The following is an 18637-nucleotide window of genomic DNA, read 5'->3' on the forward strand; positions in this document are numbered from 1 at the left end:
GCATGCATCCTATAAGTAACGGTCTTGCTGAGAAAACAGTATCCATTGTTAAAAGAATATTTAAAAAAGCACAGGAAAGTCGCAGGGACCCCTATCTATCCATTTTAGAGTATAGAAACACACCCCTTGAAGTTGGGTTTTCCCCAAGTCAACTGATAATGGGTAGAAGAACAAAATCTATTCTGTCTATCACCAATGCCCAACTAAAGCCCAAAAGCATCGACCCAAAAATCGTGAAAGACAAAATGCAAGATATCAAACAAAAACAAAAATCTTGCTATGATAAATCAGCCCAAAAACTGTCCCCTCTAAAACTAAATGAGTATGTTCGATTACAGGTCAGCAAACACTGGGAACCAGCAAAAGTTATAGAAATACACAATGACCGTTCTTACACAGTACAAACTAAATCAGGTGGTACATATCGCAGAAATAGGGTCAAACTGAATAAAACTAAGGAAAATTTCCCAGAAATTCAAGAATTTTCGCCTAAAATTCTGGAAGACTCCCCCACAAACAACCCTTTATTGTGCCCCAATGATAGGAATTTTCCGGGACCAGACAATCATGACCAAGTTATGATCCCCGAAGTCAATGATATGCCCCGCCAAAATTACCCCTATATTACACGTTCAGGCAGGGAGGTAAAACGGAACAAAAGATACTTTAGTGAGAACTGGATGAACAAATGAAAAAACGATTTTGCAGAGAACATTCAAAGACGTTATATGGAAATAAAATGCAGCAGATAAACTTTGATTATAACTTTAATAAGACTTGTGCTAAAATTGTTTAAACTGAAATATACTACCTACTTACTTATTATTATTATTTCATGATTTACCATGTTTATTCAATAATGATATGTTGATAATTTAAACCGATGATAGTGACCTATTAATCATTATCATCATCTGGAAACAATCAATGTACATGTATTTGATAGACACAGGTTCAAAGTTTCTCAACCTTACAGAGAGAGGGAGATGTAACCGTATTATGCTACTTGAATGAACTCTAGTAAAATTCCACTACATCACTCTCTGCTGCACTGGTCAGCATTTTCTAGATATTGTTGATTTCCTGCCTATATGCTTCAGTCTATTAAAGTTGCAGTGAAAACACACTTGTGTTCTTAGCTTCTTAATTCCCACATTTGTGGTACATGTATCCTACAGAACTGTATTATTATTATAATACCAACAACACTGAAATATTACATGGTGTCAGAATAAAAACGGATTATTTATCAAAGCTATTGGATTAAGTGTTCTTATCACATTTGTGAAAATGGAAGGCATACCGTCTCCACAGATTAACTGGAACAGTTCAAACTTGCCAGATGAATGGCAGAAATTTGAAACGCACGCTAAGCTTATCTTCAACGGTCCACTCAGTGAAAAAACGGAGGAACAAAAAGTAAACTACTTACTTATATGGGTAGGGGACAGAGGAAGAGAAGTGCGCCAAACATGGAAGTCATTAGCGCCGAGGATGAGAAGAAACTAGACACATATTATACGCGTTTCAGGAATTATGTGCAGCCGAAGTTGAATCTAATTTTCGCGAGCTATAAGTTTTACAATGAGTCCCAGGGCTCAGACAACTTTGACACATTCCTAACTAGATTGAGGATTAGAGTAAGGGACTGTCAATTTGACAAACCAGAAAAAATGATACGTGACAGAATTGTGTTCGGTACAACAGTTCTAAGGCCAGGGAGAAATTAATTAACGAGGGCGACAAGTTAACACTAGACAAAACAATCCAAATCATGCAAAACATGGAGTACTGTCAGGAATAATTACGAACAATTGGTAAAGAAAATGTGGATGCCATCAAACAAAAATGCCCACACCACCGCCATCAACAACAACAACAACAACAACGACAGGTTGATCGACGGAGAGCGACAACTGCCAAAGAAGGAAACTGTACAAATTGCGGACGAAAGAAAAACACACAGAATCACACATGTCCAGCGAAAAATGCAACATGTCACAATTGTGGAAAACTGACGCATTTTGCCAGTGTGTGTAGATCTAAAAGCAGAAGAGTTCATAATGTTAGTTCAGCAAACGGATTTAAATCTAGTGACTCAGATACTAAGGATAATAGGGAATTTTTCATTGATACGGTAAATATTTCCTCAATTACTGAACGTGCATTTGTACAAGTAAATGTTGGCCCGTCCCACACCCCTATCAAATTTAAACTAGACACCGGTAGTGCGGTAGACATCATTCCCTTAAGTCACTTTCAAAGACTTAATATCAAGCACCCTCTTGAGGCCCCTGATAGTCATTTGACCTCTTATACAGGGAATAGGTTACCTGTCTGTGGTATGCTTAACTTGCACATGAGTTACAAAGATAAGAGCTGTCAGTCAAATTGCTATGTAGTAGATAGCAGCACTGTTATTATTATTATACCAGATTTATATAGCGCCCTTTTCATGATCAATTTCACGTTCAAAGGCGCTTTACATAGTTCAAATGCAGTCACACAGGGCGCATAATTCATCCTCTACTAGTACAGACACAGAGCGATCTGACCAGAGGGACATAGTGAGACACAGCCCCCACGAGAGAGAGATCAGAAATCAGATACAGGCTTGTCCGGCTAAGTTAGCCTAGCTCGTTGCGAATAGACAGCCTGGTTCTTTAACGTGCCCAGTGAATAGCACTGATACACGCAAGGACTGCCCGGGTTCCTGACCAGTACACCTCTAGTTGGGTGGGAAACACTGAAAAGCGTTTCTGAAAATTCCCGAGTAGCTGCCGGGGATCGAACCCCCGACCTCAGGATTGGAAGGCCAGTGTGCAAACCACTGAGCTATCCGTCCACCTACTGTTCCCCTCCTGAGTTTAGAAACATCAGTTTACCTTAACCTGATTCAGATAACCTGTTCAGTAGATGCTTCTGTGCCACTTGATAAATATAAGGTTATGTCAGAATATGGGGATTTATTTCAAGGTGTAGGTGTCGTCCCGGGTGAAAGCAAATTGCACATTAGGCCAGACGCAATTCCTGTAATAAACCCGCCCCGTAGAATTCCTGAAGCATTAAGAGACAGGTTAAAGGCCGAATTCCAGCGTATGGAGAAAGAAGGCATCATCACAAAAGTAACGGAACCTACAGATTTCGTTAATTCCCTTGTGATTGTTGAGAAAAAGTCAGGGAAACTGAGGTTATGCCTAGATCCCGAAAACCTCAATGACGTCATAAGGAGATCCCATTACCCTATGCGCACTATTGATGATGTGACATCGCGTTTAACGGACGCAAAATACTTCTCCATACTTGACATCACACACGCATACTGGAGCGTCAAACTTGGCGAAAAGTCATCTTCTTGAGAACATTTAGCACGGTATTTGGCCGATACCGCTGGCTAAGACTGCCTTACGGCATCTCTGCATCAAGTGATATCTTCATGCAGAAAATTGACGAAATGTTTGAGGGACTTGAAGGACTTACAGCCATTGTTGACGACATTTTGATCTATGGAAAGTCTCGCGAGGAACATGACGCAAACTTGCGCAAAGCCCTTGAAAAAGCAAAATCAGTGGGTATAAAGTTCAACCCAGACAAATGTATCATAGGTGTTACTGAAGTGCCATTCTTTGGACATCTTATCACATCGACTGGACTGAAACCAGATCCAAAAATCGAGGCAATAGTAAACTTCGAAGCACCCAAGACAAAGCCAGAATTAGAGAATATCCTTGGCGTGACTAATTACTTTCAGAAATTCGCGCCTTACTTAGCCGAGGTTATCAGTCCCATGAAAGCTTTGCTAAAAAAAGACTGTAGACTATTATAGTCGGTACTTTGAAGTAGACGCTCTCCTAAATACTCAGAGTGTCACTGTAATAAGAAAACTGAAAGTTCATATGGCCAGATACGGCATTTGCGACAAACTTATGACTGACAATGGACCACAATTCTCTGCAGAAGTCTTCTCGGACTTTGCCCAAGAAAGGGGGTTTTCACATGTCACATCAAGCCGCATGCATCCTATAAGTAACGGTCTTGCTGAGAAAACAGTATCCATTGTTAAAAGAATATTTAAAAAAGCACAGGAAAGTCGCAGGGACCCCTATCTATCCATTTTAGAGTATAGAAACACACCCCTTGAAGTTGGGTTTTTTATGATAAATCAGCCCAAAAACTGTCCCCTCTTAAACTAAATGAGTATGTTCGATTACAGGTCAGCAAACACTGGGAACCAGCAAAAGTTATAGAAATACACAATGACCGTTCTTACACAGTGCAAACTAAATCAAGTGGTACATATCGCAGAAATAGGGTCAAACTGAATAAAACTAAGGAAAATTTCCCAGAAATTCAAGAATTTGCGCCTAAAATTCTGGAAGACTCCCCCACAACCAACCCTTTATTGTGCCCCAATGATAGGAATTTTCCGGGACCAGACAATCATGACCAAGTTATGATCCCCGAAGTCTATGATATGCCCCGCCAAAATTACCCCTATATTACACGTTCAGGCAGGGAGGTAAAACGGAACAAAAGATACTTTAGTGAGAACTGGATGAACTAATGAGAAAACAATTATGTAGAGAACATTCAAAGACGTTATATGGAAATAAAATGCAGCAGATAAACTTTGATTATAACTTTAATAAGACTTGTGCTAAAATTGTTTAAACTGAAATATACTACCTACTTACTTATTATTATTATTTCATGATTGACCATGTTTATTCAATAATGATATATTGATAATTTAAACCAATGATAGTTACCTATCAATTATTATCATCATCTGGAAACAGTCAATGTACATGTATTTGATAGACACAGGTTCAAAGTTTCTCAACCTTACAGAGAGAGGGAGATGTAACCGTATTATGCAACTTGAATGAACTGTAGTAAAATTCCACTACATCACGCTCTTCTGCACTGGTCAACATTCTAGATATTGTTGATTTCCTGCCTATATGCTTCAGTCCATCTATTAAAGTTGCAGTGAAAACACACTTGTGTTCTTAGCTTCTTTATTCCCACATTTGTGACAGAACTGTATTATTATTATAATACCAACAACACTAAAATATTACACTTCATTTATTCCAGTTGTAAGTAACCGAACCTCATGCAGCAATTTGACGTCATAATTTACGTCGCATTGCTCTCTTACAGGCCAGCGCGTTTGAAATATTATTCACAGTGAAAATTTTTGACCTACGAGATTTAGTAACGTTTCGATATTCATGACGTAATAATTGTGACGTCAGAACAGTGATTTGTTGTATAATAATTCACTGTTTTCTGTCTTCTTTGTTTAATAGGAAAATGAATCGGATCGTGTTAGAATATTATTTTTTATAGACTATTGTCATTGTTATTATTAATTAGTCAAGATGCGATTGTTCCAGAAGGAAAAATGCTTAAAAAAAAATAAAAAAAAAATAGACATGTAGCTAGGCTACCGGAATTCGGTTGAAAAATTGTATGTTCTGGTTAGATTTACCATTACTTAATCAATTTTATTATTGTATAAAGTAAAGATTTTCACAAAGTTAATGAAAACGTAGATCTTCCTTATATTACTATTGTGAGGGGTACTTTAACAAACTGAATGTGTATACATCCGAAAATATAACTCCTCTGTATAATGTAGTATGTACACCTGTTTAATGTGTGAAAATTTCAGTATGTTACTGCGCCACGACGCCCGCTGCTCAGATAACATGCGCCACAACAACATGCAGGTCGGACCAGTACTGCCAGGAAATCCCGGGGGGAACGATCTGCAGAGGTAAATTTATTTTTGTTCCTAAGCCAGCCGACTGCATTTTAAAAGTTATATGTAAGTTTTGTTTGCTAGTTTTTCTCTCAGTTTTATATCATTATAGCATATTATATTTCCTGTAACTTGCAAGTATGTCTTTGAAACCTAGTACATATAATAAGACACATCGCTTATTACTTCTGTACCTCTCATTACAGCATTATTTGTCTAACACAGCACTGGTCACGGATGATTAAGCATTATTTATTTGATTTTTTATATCGACGTATATTAAACGCCATTCCATGTAATAGGATACGAATAATCTGCCCCATTTAAAATTCCCATTCACAAAACAACTGAATTGGCATATTTACACGAAATCGTATTATTTCCATACAGGTAGTATAGTAAACAAATGTATTCGATATTGGTATATTATGTATGTAAGGTATATATATCGAAGACTGGTGCATTATGCTAATTGTGAAATGCTTCCAGCGAAAATAAATGAAAAAGTAAATGTCAAAATCTTCAAAATCGAATGTCAAATGGTAAATGCTTATTGCTATTCCGAGATGCGGAACAATTAATGTCAACTATTTATGATTAAGTTTTTATTCAAGAAAGAAAAAGAACCAAAATTTTAATTATACATCAGTAAAAGTCAGTGTCCATCATTACACATCTTTGTCCCCTTTTAAAAAAATAAACAGTTTCGGTCCCACACACCATTATGACCTGTGACGAATGCTGCTGCTTCAAATCAGACTGGTAGAACAGTTTATGTTTTCAAATAATTGTCAGAAATTTTCAGAAAAACACATCCTTGCTCATAAACATATAGCATTTATCATTTGTCACTATGCATTAAATATTTGACATTTAGCATTTGGCACTTAATATAAAGTATATAATATATAGCATTTGGTATTTAGCAGTAAGCATTAAAATTTGGCATTTAGCAGTAAGCATTAAAATTTGGCAGTTAGCATTAAAATTTGGCAGTAGGCCTGAGCATTTCACATTAGAATGGCTCATTGGCGAAAACGGTTTCCCTAGAGGTTTTTTTGTTTGTTTGAAATACTTACATTTACTATATTCTTGTCGAACTTGGTCAAATTAGCTAAACGATCATCAACTTAATATGTAACTGACACAAAGATGATACCAATCAATTACACGTCAGCTGGAAGACCGGAACGTTTTGCTATTTGCCATTCAGTTAAATACAAAATGCTATTTTCCAAATGCTCAATGTCAGATATTGACTTTCAAATAGCAATTGCCTGTTGATAAATGTTTATCGTTATTTGCGAAATGCGAAACAATAAATGCCAGTTGCTTACTTATGTATCAGCGAGCGAATGCTGTCATCGGTCATGCATGCTTACATCCAATAATGCACGCGTATGTTCACCTGTGTCTATCTTCCATATATTACCGGATGAATTACAGATGAGTACCCACGAACAGGTAAAGGGGAATTTTAAATAGCCCATAATTACCAATGTTTAGCCATGTTGCTATAGCTTTTCGCGATATGCATCCTCTGCAGTGTGTGAAACTTCTTCGAATAGACGACTAACTCGTAATGTAGTCATGTACACACACTCGATAAACAACGACATTGTATTTTCTATCGAAGCAATTAAACATAACTACAGTTTTGTTCTCCGACCTAATTTCCGGTGAGCCGCTCGTTCTCCTATAGCGTAAGGTTTCTTCCCTGGCCTCCCTCTGAGCCACCACGTGCGCACTGTCCCATTGTGTCTCTCCCGTTTTCTTGTCCTCTGTCTGTATCTAGTCCACAAATACACGCTTTGTCTGCTTCGTCAAAATACATAGCGTATGCAACTAATTCGATCTTAACACAAAAAGGAACAGCCATTTCATATTAAAATCTCATTTTCCTACCGATCAATGTACCGCAATATGCATACCTAAATGACATACTGTCTTCCTACATTTATTAATTACATCAGGATTGATTGTTTGATTTTTAATCTAAATCTGTTGGTCAGTTTATATTATTCCAAATAGTCTGTGATTCATGCCTGTAAGAATATTTTATAAGAAAATATGACGCTTTTCAGACGAGATGGACTAAAATAAATAATTAAAGAAGGCGGCATAATTTCATTCTGTGACTATAATGTTGGAAATGTTTGGTATGGGTATAAGATGGGGAGAGGTGGCATATACGAGTAGTTGCCGCCTTGACCTTGTTCCCGTCCATCCGTCCCAAAATTTCCATCCTGCATAATAGCCCTTCCGTAAGTTTTCAAGATAATGGAGGTATCAGGCCCAAACTTACATAAATGTATCATTAAGACGTGCAGACTCTCAGCCCTTTGAAATGATGTGTGTATTGTCCACTACTGATATAAAACTTGTCCGAATAACTTCTACAGTTTCAAAGAATCTGACACAAACTTACTTAAAAGTATCATTAAGAATTGAATTTGAATGTTGAAGGGAATTCATGTATCATACCTGGTTTAGGAGTTATACATGTTTGAAATTTTACAACACGCAAATACTACTGAAATACTCGTTCGATTAAGCTCTCTTAATCTTTATATGTGATCTGTTCCAATCTTACATGAATGTTTTAATATGAAGTGGACCTATTAGTATATCATTAGGATAAAGTGCAAACCTAACTCTCTCATATATAATTACTGATTTATCTCCCTTTTGATATTTTTGGAAGACCCCTCTCCCCCTTACTGCTCCTCCTCATAAATTTGTTCATGTAACAGATTTAAGCTGGAAATTAAATAAAAACATGACATTATGATAGATATTTAGGTACAATAATTAAAAGATTTTCAACAGTAGTTATTTATTCCGTACTTCATTTATATTCTGTATACAAATATTGGCACACTTTCTGTGTCCAGGATATATATTCAGAGACCATAGATGTAAGTCAGTTTACATATATAACCCTTGTTTATATTTGTTTTTTCGTAGTGTGTGATAATGCATGTAATGGGTGCATTGGTTTTGGTCCAACAAGATGTAAGGAATGCCAGCTTGGATTTCAAAATGTCAGTCGAGTCTGCACGGGTAAGTTACGTTGCGGATATTTGTTTGTTCTTTCTAAGATTGCAGTATCTCTGTCACCGAGTGAACACCAGATACAAAGGATTCATTACTGAAGAAGCGTTACAAGAGATACGAACCATGTAAGACCAAATGTTCAGGACTGACGTAGCCTATAAGTTTTAATGTGCACTACTGACGTAGCGTGTAAGATCAAATGTTCACGAATGACGTAACGTGTAAGATCTGATGTTCATGACTGACTAAGTGTTTAAGATCAAATGTACATGATTGACGTAGCGTGTAAGATCTGATGTTCATGACTGATGTAGCGTGTAAGATCAAATGTTCACGACTTACGTAGCGTGTAAGATCTTATGTTCACGACTGACTAAGTGTTTAATATCAAATGTCCATGACTGACGTAGTGTGTAAGATCAAAAATGCACGAATGACGTAGCGTGTAAGATCAAATGTTCACGACTGACGTGTGTTTAATTTTAAATTTTTCATGAATGACGTAGAGTGTAAGATCTGATGATCATGGGTGACGTAGAGTGCAAGATCTGATTTTCAAGACTGATGTAGCGTGTAAAATCTGATTTTCAAGACTGACGTAGCGTGCAAGATCTGATGTTCAAGACTGATGTAGTGTATAAGATCTGAAGTTCATGAGTGACATAGTATGTAAGATCTAATGTTCACGAGTGACGTAGCGTGTAAGATCTGATGTTCATGAGTGTCGTATCGTGTAAGATCTGATGCTCACGTGTTACGTAGCGTGTAAGATCTTATTTTCACGAGTGTCGTAGCCTATAAGATCTTATGTTGTAAGATCTGATTTTCACGAGTGACGTAGCGTGTAAAATCTTATTTTCACGAGTGACGAAGTGTATAAACCTGATGTTCATGACTGACATAGCGTGTAAGATCTGAAGTTCATGAGTAGCATAGCGTATAAGATCTGAAGTTCATGAGTAGCATAGCGGGTAAGATCTGAAGTTCATGGGTAGCATAGCGTATATGATCTGAAGTTCATGTTTGACATAGCGTGTAAGATCTTATGTTCATGAGTAGCATAGCGTATAAGATCTGAAGTTCACGAGTAGCGTAGCGTATAAGATCTGAAGTTTATGGGTAGCATAGTGTATAAGATCTGAAGTTCATGAGTAGCATAGCGTGAAAGATCTTATGTTCACGAGTAGCATAGCGTATAAGATCTGAAGTTCATGAGTAGCATAGCATATAAGATCTGAAGTTCATGGGTAGGATAGCGTATAAGTTCTGAAGTTCATGATTGACATAGCGTGTAAGATCTTATGTTCACGAGTAGCATAGCGTATAAGATCTGAAGTTCATGATTACATAGCGTATAAGATCTGAAGTTTATGAGTAGCATAGCGTATAAGATCTGAAGTTCATGATTGACATAGCGTGTAAGATCTTATGTTCACGAGTAGCATAGCGTATAAGATCTGAAGTTTATGAGTAGCATAGCGTATAAGATCTGAAGTTCATGATTGCCATAGCATGTAAGATCTTATGTTCACGAGAAGCATAGCGTGTAAGATCTGATGTTCATGAGTAGCATAGCGTATAAGATCTGAAGTTCATGAGTAGCATAGCGTATAAGATCTGAAGTTCATGAGTAGCAAAGCGTATAAGATCTGAAGTTCATGATTGACATAGCGTGTAAGATCTTATGTTCACGAGTAGCATAGCGTATAAGATCTGAAGTTCATGATTGACATAGCGTGTAAGATCTTATGTTCACGAGTAGCATAGCGTATAAGATCTGAAGTTCATGAGTAGCATAGCGTATAAGATCTGACGTTCATAGTAGCATCGCGTATAAGATCTGAAGTTCATGAGTAGCATAGCGTATAAGATCTGAAGTTCATGACTGGCATATGGTGTAAGATCTTATGTTCACGAGTAGCATAGCGTATAAGATCTGAAGTTCATGAGTAGCATAGCGTATAAGATCTGCGTTTCATGAGTAGCATAGCGTATAAGATCTGAAGTTCATGATTGACATAGCGTGTAAGATCTGAAGTTCATGTTTGACTTAGCTTGTAAGATCTGATGTTCAGCAGTGGCGTAGCGTGTAAGATGAAATGTTGTGTGTAAGACCTGATGTTAACGGATGACGAAGCGTATAAGACCTGATATTCATGACTGACATAGCGTATAAGATTTGAAGTCCACGAGTGACGTATTGTGCACGATCTGATGTTTACGAGTGAAATAGCGTCTAAGACCTGCATTTCCCGAGTGAAAAGATATTTAACATATTGCAGTATTTTTCAAAGTTGCAAGCAAATTTTACCCATATTGTAGTTTCTTACCATTAAAAATGTCCGTGTGATTTTGATATTTTTCAGATTGAATTTTAGTTTAATATTTCAGTTTGTCACAAAATTCATGTTATAAAATGTTATAACTCATGATAGTGTAAGTGTCAAGTGACCGTGAGTGTGTCGTTCTGAACGTAACACGTTTGGCAAGTAAGCGTATCAGTCATCACCATATAATGAATGAAGAAATTTCTTTTTGTAGCCTGTCCTAACGAAACCTTTGGCTTCAACTGCAGTGGGACGTGTCGCTGCTTATTTAACTGTGACCCTCGAACTGGAAACTGACCAATTTTCTTGTGCTGAAGGATGGTCCGGACCACCGAAATGTCAAACACGTTAGTATATATACAATTATTTTACCCGAAGTTAAAATGTCGCATTTTTCTAGCATTACTGCCTAGTAGTGATTTTTGAATCAAAAAATGATACATTGACATCGTAACACATATTTTAGTATCAATCTTTGTGCAGAAGTATTTTTTTCACTTGTTTTGAAGACATAAAATGATACATGTACATCACATTTTTGTTTATAGCCTGTAGCAATGCAACGTTCGGGTCTAACTGTAACTATCAGTGTCACTGTCCGCCGGAAGATAGTTGCTCGCCTATCATCGGCTTGTGCAGTAGTAACCAGTGTGCCGTCGGTTGGTCAAGTGCCGGATGCCAAAACGGTTTGTATAAGAAATTTTTACTATTTTGTTTTTTAAAACTTGTTTTATACTATGCATAGATATCTGAACCTTTTCAGTTTTATTTGTTATCCACCTGGTTAAGACAAAAATAAGTATTGCCTGTCATGCAAATATATACATGTGTCATTACTGTGATACTTATTTGTATGATCAAGAACACAGTCTCGTATTTTAGAACTACCTCAGTTGACGAATCCACCGACGGAAGAAAACGTGACCTGTTCAAATGCAACTGTCGTCTGGCAGGGCTGGCAGAGAAATACGGACCGTGGTAATCCGGACAGGCCAATAGCTCAATATGAGTAAGTTAAGATGTAGTTTAATGTTACCAACGCCCTCTCCCCTACCCCTACCTCTACCCATACCCATACCCATACCCCTCCCACCAAATTTGATATGAAACTATGTTATAACCAGAACCATTCGTTTTTCAAACGAAAGTTCAAATAAAACTGACATGACTACTTACGTTATAAACTTTGGAGTTTATTACTAAATATTTGCTAACTTTATGAAGTCGAGTGATGCCATCCTTCATCACATTATGCGAAGGTAGATGCAGTTAGACATAATGATTCAAATGGAAAGGACAGGATATAAATAAAAGATAAACTCTGAGCGCATATTTTAAATAACCACTCACATACATTATTCTTTTCAAATCGAATGTATTCGAGCCGTGCCATGAGAAAACCAACATAGTGGGTTTGCGACCAGCATGGATCCAGACCAGCCTGCGCATCCGCGCAGTCTGGTCAGGATCCATGTTGTTCGCTTTTAAAGCCTATTGGAATTGGAGAAACTGTTAGCAAACAGCATGGATCCTGTCCAGACTGCGCGGATGCGCAGGCTGGTCTGGATCTATGCTGGTCGCAAACCCACTACGTAGGTTTTCTCATGGCACGGCTCATTCCGTTTCTTCTTGCAACACATTTCCATACTAATTTCTAACTATGTGCACTCGGCCATGTGACCATCCTCCAAGTGACCAAGATCACTTTCATGATTTATTTATTGAGCTTAGTACAGACTTTTGAAGACCATTCTCAAAACAGGAAGTGCTTTGTTGCTTCTGACCACTTTAAAACTTACTAGTAAAAAGGTATCAGACAAACTTGCTAGGATTCAGTTTACTAGAAAGATTTCCTCCTTTAAGATAAATTCTGACCAAAGAAAGACCAACATAATCTGGCTGCGTAAGACAAGTGGAAATAGACTCATGCCCATGCCTTTATATTTGCTCGGGAGATTTCCAGCACGTACCCAATACTTTGCAAGAAACCTGTCATAATATAAGTTTGTTGATGTTATTGTATTTTTCAGTCCATAGATTGCACAGACAATATTTTCGATGCCATTAAGAGGTCATCTGATCAGCGATGTAAACTACTTCTGCTAATGTTGCAACATACACCTGTTTTCTTCTCTACTAATTTGAGCGGTGTTACTTTCGCTGTGCAAACAAAAGCACTGGTTGTTGCAACCAGTCAGACAATTTATTGCAGGAAATATTGAGCAGATACTTTTTCCTTTGCTTATAAATATGATGTGAGCATTTAAATGGTGTCTCTTATTGCCTGTTCCAGTGTAAGAACAAAAAGAAAAAGGATAAAAAAAAATAAAACAACAGTATATTGTATTTTTGAAGATATCAATCACCAATAACATAAACACGTCTGTAACTGGGGATCTTACTTGGATTTTTGCCTTTCGTGTAGTGCTAGTAGTACCCATATCCATGCAATGAATATTATTCTTGCGTCTGCTTCTTCCTTTGTATAGAAACAGTGGTATATAAGGTCGAGCTTGAACTTTGTTCCCATCTTCATTTGTGTGTAAAAAACACCTTTCACCATTAACAAAATACAGTTGTCTTCTTCTTCATCTTTGTTGCATTGGAATCACATTTTCATTGTTCGAAAATAAGATTGATCAACTGTGTTTTGTTTTTACCATTTGACATGAATGCTTTTCAGTTACATGATCCTTTAGTTTTCACTCTGACAAGTAAGAATTTTGGAGAAGATCTACGTCTTCCACGCTGATATGATTTGATCGACTAAGGACTGTAAGTGTCAGTTACAAATCGACACGAGCTGTTTTAGGTAGTTGACCTAGGCTACGTCTTGGAATGTTGCAGGGATGGTTACTTACTAAGCTTTGCAGCAGGACTTTACTGTCAATCAAAAAAGATCTACTTTAAATGGATGCAGCCTTTACATAATGAAGTAGTTTTGACTTGCTTGTTTTCATTGGCATTCCAGTTGCAGTGGCTATAACGGCCAGGGGATAGGTCTTAGAGGAAAAGAAAGTATCGATTCTAGATCTATGTTGCGCTGAACAATCAAAAGTACCAGCTGCCCATACACTTTACGTTCTGCTCTTATCTGTAGTATTTTGTTTTGAGTATTTTAACTTCAGCTGTGGCAATTGTTTTGAGTTTTCTTCTCTGAACGGTGTCTAGAAAAGGAACTAATTTTTCATTCAGTCTTCTTTTGGTAATTTATCCGTTGTCTTTTCACCTATTTCAGTTGCCTTAAGGTCATGAGTGACTTCTGATTTCACAGGAATACCAGACAACACACAGTAATTGTCAACTTTGTTGTTTTTTTTCAGCCTGAAATGGGTTCGTAAAGGACTTTCTGCCATCATAACCCCGTTAACTTCTTCACATCTGCGTATTTGAATATGTTAAACTTCTTTGTGTTGGGACATGTCCACTCTGTGTATTTCTGCATTCTGAAGTGTTGCTTCAACATACTTGTTCTGTAATGACGTATCACGCACCACTGGACATATGCAGCATAGTTTCTGCTGTAACCAAGTATGCCAACCTCAGACTTTGCATGTCTGTTACTTGTCTGCTCTGTAGGGATATCTACAGCATTTCTCAATGCTGGTACAGAAGACATAGGTACATTAAAATCATTACTTCAAAGTAGCTCTTCTGCATTTGGATCAATATTGATCAATGTCAACAGGTAATCGAGGAGGTAGCGGGCATCATTATTGCGATCAAATGTGAAGAAGAAAGAGCACAGTTTTTACATAGATGCTGTATGTAAAAAAAGAGCATTAATCTGTGTTGCTTTGATGAGCAACAACATCAAGTGAATTATGTCTACATACATTAACCAAAATTGAGCAGTTTATGCCACTTTCACCCTTTCTTATTTATGATTTGAACTGCCCATGTCTATTGAAATATTCTTCTAAGTCAGGAGAGTTATTATTTCAAACACCTTTGAATGGACTTTCAGTCCGTTTCTGTAATATTAGTTTCTTCCAAAATGCTTTCTTTGTAGGGTTTTGTCTCTTCAAACTTGCATAGAAGGAAACGCTCAAGAGCTTCCATTACAGTCCTGTGTACATTTAGAGTATGGTTGTAGCGTTTACCTGGTAATACTTTATCACGTGAACCACTAGAACAAATTCCTGATTCTATTACAACTTCTGTAAGACCATTGCCCTTCATTAATTTTCCTACAGGCCCAAATATAGAGCAGATTGTGTGAATAAAAAAACCCATTCTAACTATTATGTTACCAAGTACATCTCTAGTCTGCAGAACCAAAGAATATGCCTTCCTAGCAACAGCCGAGTCACATGTCACTATAATATATTTCTGGCAAACTTCATTACTTGCATCTACTGACGTTTTTATCATATGCTGGACTGTAGTATTATCATTGATTGAATAATTCGAAGGTGCCATATGAAGCAAGTTTGAGCACTCACTCTCTGCAAATCATTTCACACATTTGTAATTTATTTATTGATTTATTATTTATTTCATTACATTTTTCACTCAATGAAATCAGTTTCATTTCACATGAAAAATGATTTTTTGTTAATCTTGATTGTAAATTCAGGTTGAAGAAAACTATATATGATTTAGGTAATAAGTAATTTTCGTTACATAGATTTATATTTTGTAAAATATATTTATATGTTTTTAATACATAGTACACATTTATGGAATTCGTACGCGTTACATATCCGTTTAAACAAAACTTTTACAATATCCCAATATTTTTCGACTTTTTTTAAAAAAAATATTATAAATTTGAAACTCATACTGTTAACATATATACATTATATTATTTCATCTTCTTTACTATACATTACCGCTTATTTATTCGCAATAATTAGAAATATCTTACAACTGATATAATTATGTCAAGCTCTTATCTGTTATAACCGCAATCTCTTTTTTGACATAGACACTTCAACTAAAATATAAATCACACAGTTATATTTTCTACTTTGGTAACGTATACTTAATAACGTAAAGCACATGCCTACAAGTGTCAATTTTACCTGCAAAATGTAAATCTGTATATTCTGTCTTTATATACTGACATATTGTGTAGCTAGTAAACCATTTGTTGCTAACTGTAGTGCCAGTCAGTATTTTCTAGAAATTATTAATGGTAACGTATAAAGTAGGCTGTAACGTAAAAAGAACCCGACTGCCAGATGGCAGAATTTCTGGAATGATAGCTCATATTATATGTTTTAAAAAAATCATAGCGTAGAAATATCCCTAGAGGGGGGATGGGGGTTATTGTCAGCTCAAGGTCTATAATTAACAATTTCTTAAAGTGTATATTAATGAACAAGTTTGGATGTCTGAGTTTGGTTGATTTTCAAATATCTTATTTTTTACATAGTTTTTGTTCATCTTTCTACATTTTGATGACTGACATTTTGGTGGTGGCCTTTGGATTGCTCTGTGCATATTCATATCAAATTGTATTTGATTATTTTTTGTTAATTTTTCTTTTCTTTGTCTGTAATGTTTTCAGTTCAGTACTGCCACGTGCCATGTTTCCTCCAGTTATTTTTATGCTCCCCGAAGGGCGAGTATATAGTTGCCGCTGTGTCCGTCCGTCCGTCACATCCGAAGATATAACTCCTCTGTATAATGTAGTTTGTACACCTGTTTAATGTGTGAAAATTTCAGTAAGTTACTGCGCCACGACGTCCGCTGCTCAGATAACATGCGCCACAACAACATGCAGGTCGGACCAGTACTGCCAGGAAATCCCGGGGGGGAACGATCTGCAGAGGTAAATTTATTTTCGTTCCTAAGCCAGCCGCCTGCATTTTAAAAGTTATATGTAAGTTTTGTTTGCTGGTCTTTCTCTCAGTTTTATATCATTATATATTGTGAGCATATTATATTTCCTGTAACTTGCAAGTATGTCTTTGAAACCTAGTACATATAATAAGACACATCGCTTATTACATCTGTAACTCTCATTAAGCATTATTTGCCTAACACATCACTGGCCACGGATGATTAAGCATTATTTATTTACTTTTTTATATCGACCTATTAAACGCCATTCCATATAATAGGATAGGAATAATCTGTCCCATTTAAAATTCCCATTCACAAAACAACTGAATTGGCATATTTACACGATATCGTATTATTTCCATACATGTAGTATAGTAAACAAATGTATTCGATATTGGTATATATTATGTATGTAAGGTATATATATCGAAGACTGGTGCATTATGCTAATTGTGAAATGCTTCCAGTGAAAATTAATGAAAAAGTAAATGTCAAAATCTTTAAAATCGAATGTCAAATGGTAAATGCATATTGCTATTCCGAGATGCGGGACAATGAACGTCAACTATTTAATTATGACTAAGTTTTTATTCAAGAAAGAAAAAGAACCAAAATTTTAATTATACATCAGTAAAAGTCAGTGTCCTTCATTACACATATTTGTCCCCTTTTAAAAAATAAACAGTTTCGGTCCCACACACCATTATGACCTGTGACGAATGCTGCTGCTTCAAATCAGACTGGTAAAACAGTAAATGTTTTCAAATAATTGTCAGAAAGTTTCAGAAAAACACCTCCTTGCTCATAAACTGTTAGCATTTATCATTTGTAACTATGAATTAAATATTTGACATTTAGCATTTGGCACTTAATATAAAGTATATGATATATAGCATTTGGTATTTAGCAGTATGCATTAAAATTTGGTATTTAGCAATAAGCATTAAAATTTGGCAGTAGGCCTAAGCATTTCACATTAGAATGGCTCATTGGCAAAAACGGTTTCCCCAGAGGTTTTTTTTTTGAAATACTTACATTTACTATATTCTTGTCGAACTTGGTCAAATTAGCTAAACGATCATCAACTTAATATATAACTGACACAAAGATGATATCAATCAATTACACGTCAGCTGAAAGACCGGTGCGTTTTGCTATTTGCCATTTAGTTAATACAAAATGCTATTTTCCAAATGCTCAATGTCAGATATTGACTTTCAAATGGCAATTGCCTCTTGATAAATGTTTATCGTTATTTGCGAAATGCGAAACATTAAATGCCAGTTGCTTACTCATGTATCAGCGGGTGGATGCATCCTTATTCCAGTTATCATCGGTCATGCATGCTCACATCCAATAAAGCACGCGTATGTTCACCTGTGTCTGTCTTCCATATATTATCGGATGAATTACAAATGAGTACCCACGAACAGGTAAAGGGGAATTTTAAATAGCCCATAATTACCAGTGTTTAGCTATGTTGCTATAGCTTTTCGCGATATGCATCCTCTGCAGTGTGTGAAACTTCTTCGAATAGACGACTAACTCATAATGTAGTCATGTACACACACTCGATAAACAACGACACTGTATTTTCTATCGAAGCAATTAAACATAACTACAGTTGTGTTCTCCGACCTAATTTCCGGTGAGTCGCTCGTTCTCCTACAGCGTAAGGTTCCCTGGCCTC

General features: G+C 36.5%; 1 protein-coding gene across 2 annotated transcripts in view; it reads left to right on the forward strand.

The window, feature by feature from the left end:
- Positions 1–18637, forward strand: part of LOC123536350 (uncharacterized) — a 41419-nt gene that overhangs the window by 4232 nt on the left and 18550 nt on the right. Inside the window, exons 2-6 of one of the 2 annotated variants that reach the window (XM_053524467.1) lie at positions 5681–5785; positions 8738–8833; positions 11369–11501; positions 11703–11840; positions 12037–12163. In XM_053524467.1, coding sequence (XP_053380442.1) covers positions 8747–8833; positions 11369–11501; positions 11703–11840; positions 12037–12163 — 485 coding nt within the window. In that variant the 5' untranslated portion in view covers positions 5681–5785; positions 8738–8746. The remainder of the gene's footprint in view (positions 1–5680; positions 5786–8737; positions 8834–11368; positions 11502–11702; positions 11841–12036; positions 12164–18637) is intronic. The other variant, XM_045319512.2, reaches the window with a different exon arrangement.

Source organism: Mercenaria mercenaria, chromosome 15 (genome assembly GCF_021730395.1).
Source record: "Mercenaria mercenaria strain notata chromosome 15, MADL_Memer_1, whole genome shotgun sequence".
Classification (NCBI taxonomy): domain Eukaryota; kingdom Metazoa; phylum Mollusca; class Bivalvia; order Venerida; family Veneridae; genus Mercenaria; species Mercenaria mercenaria.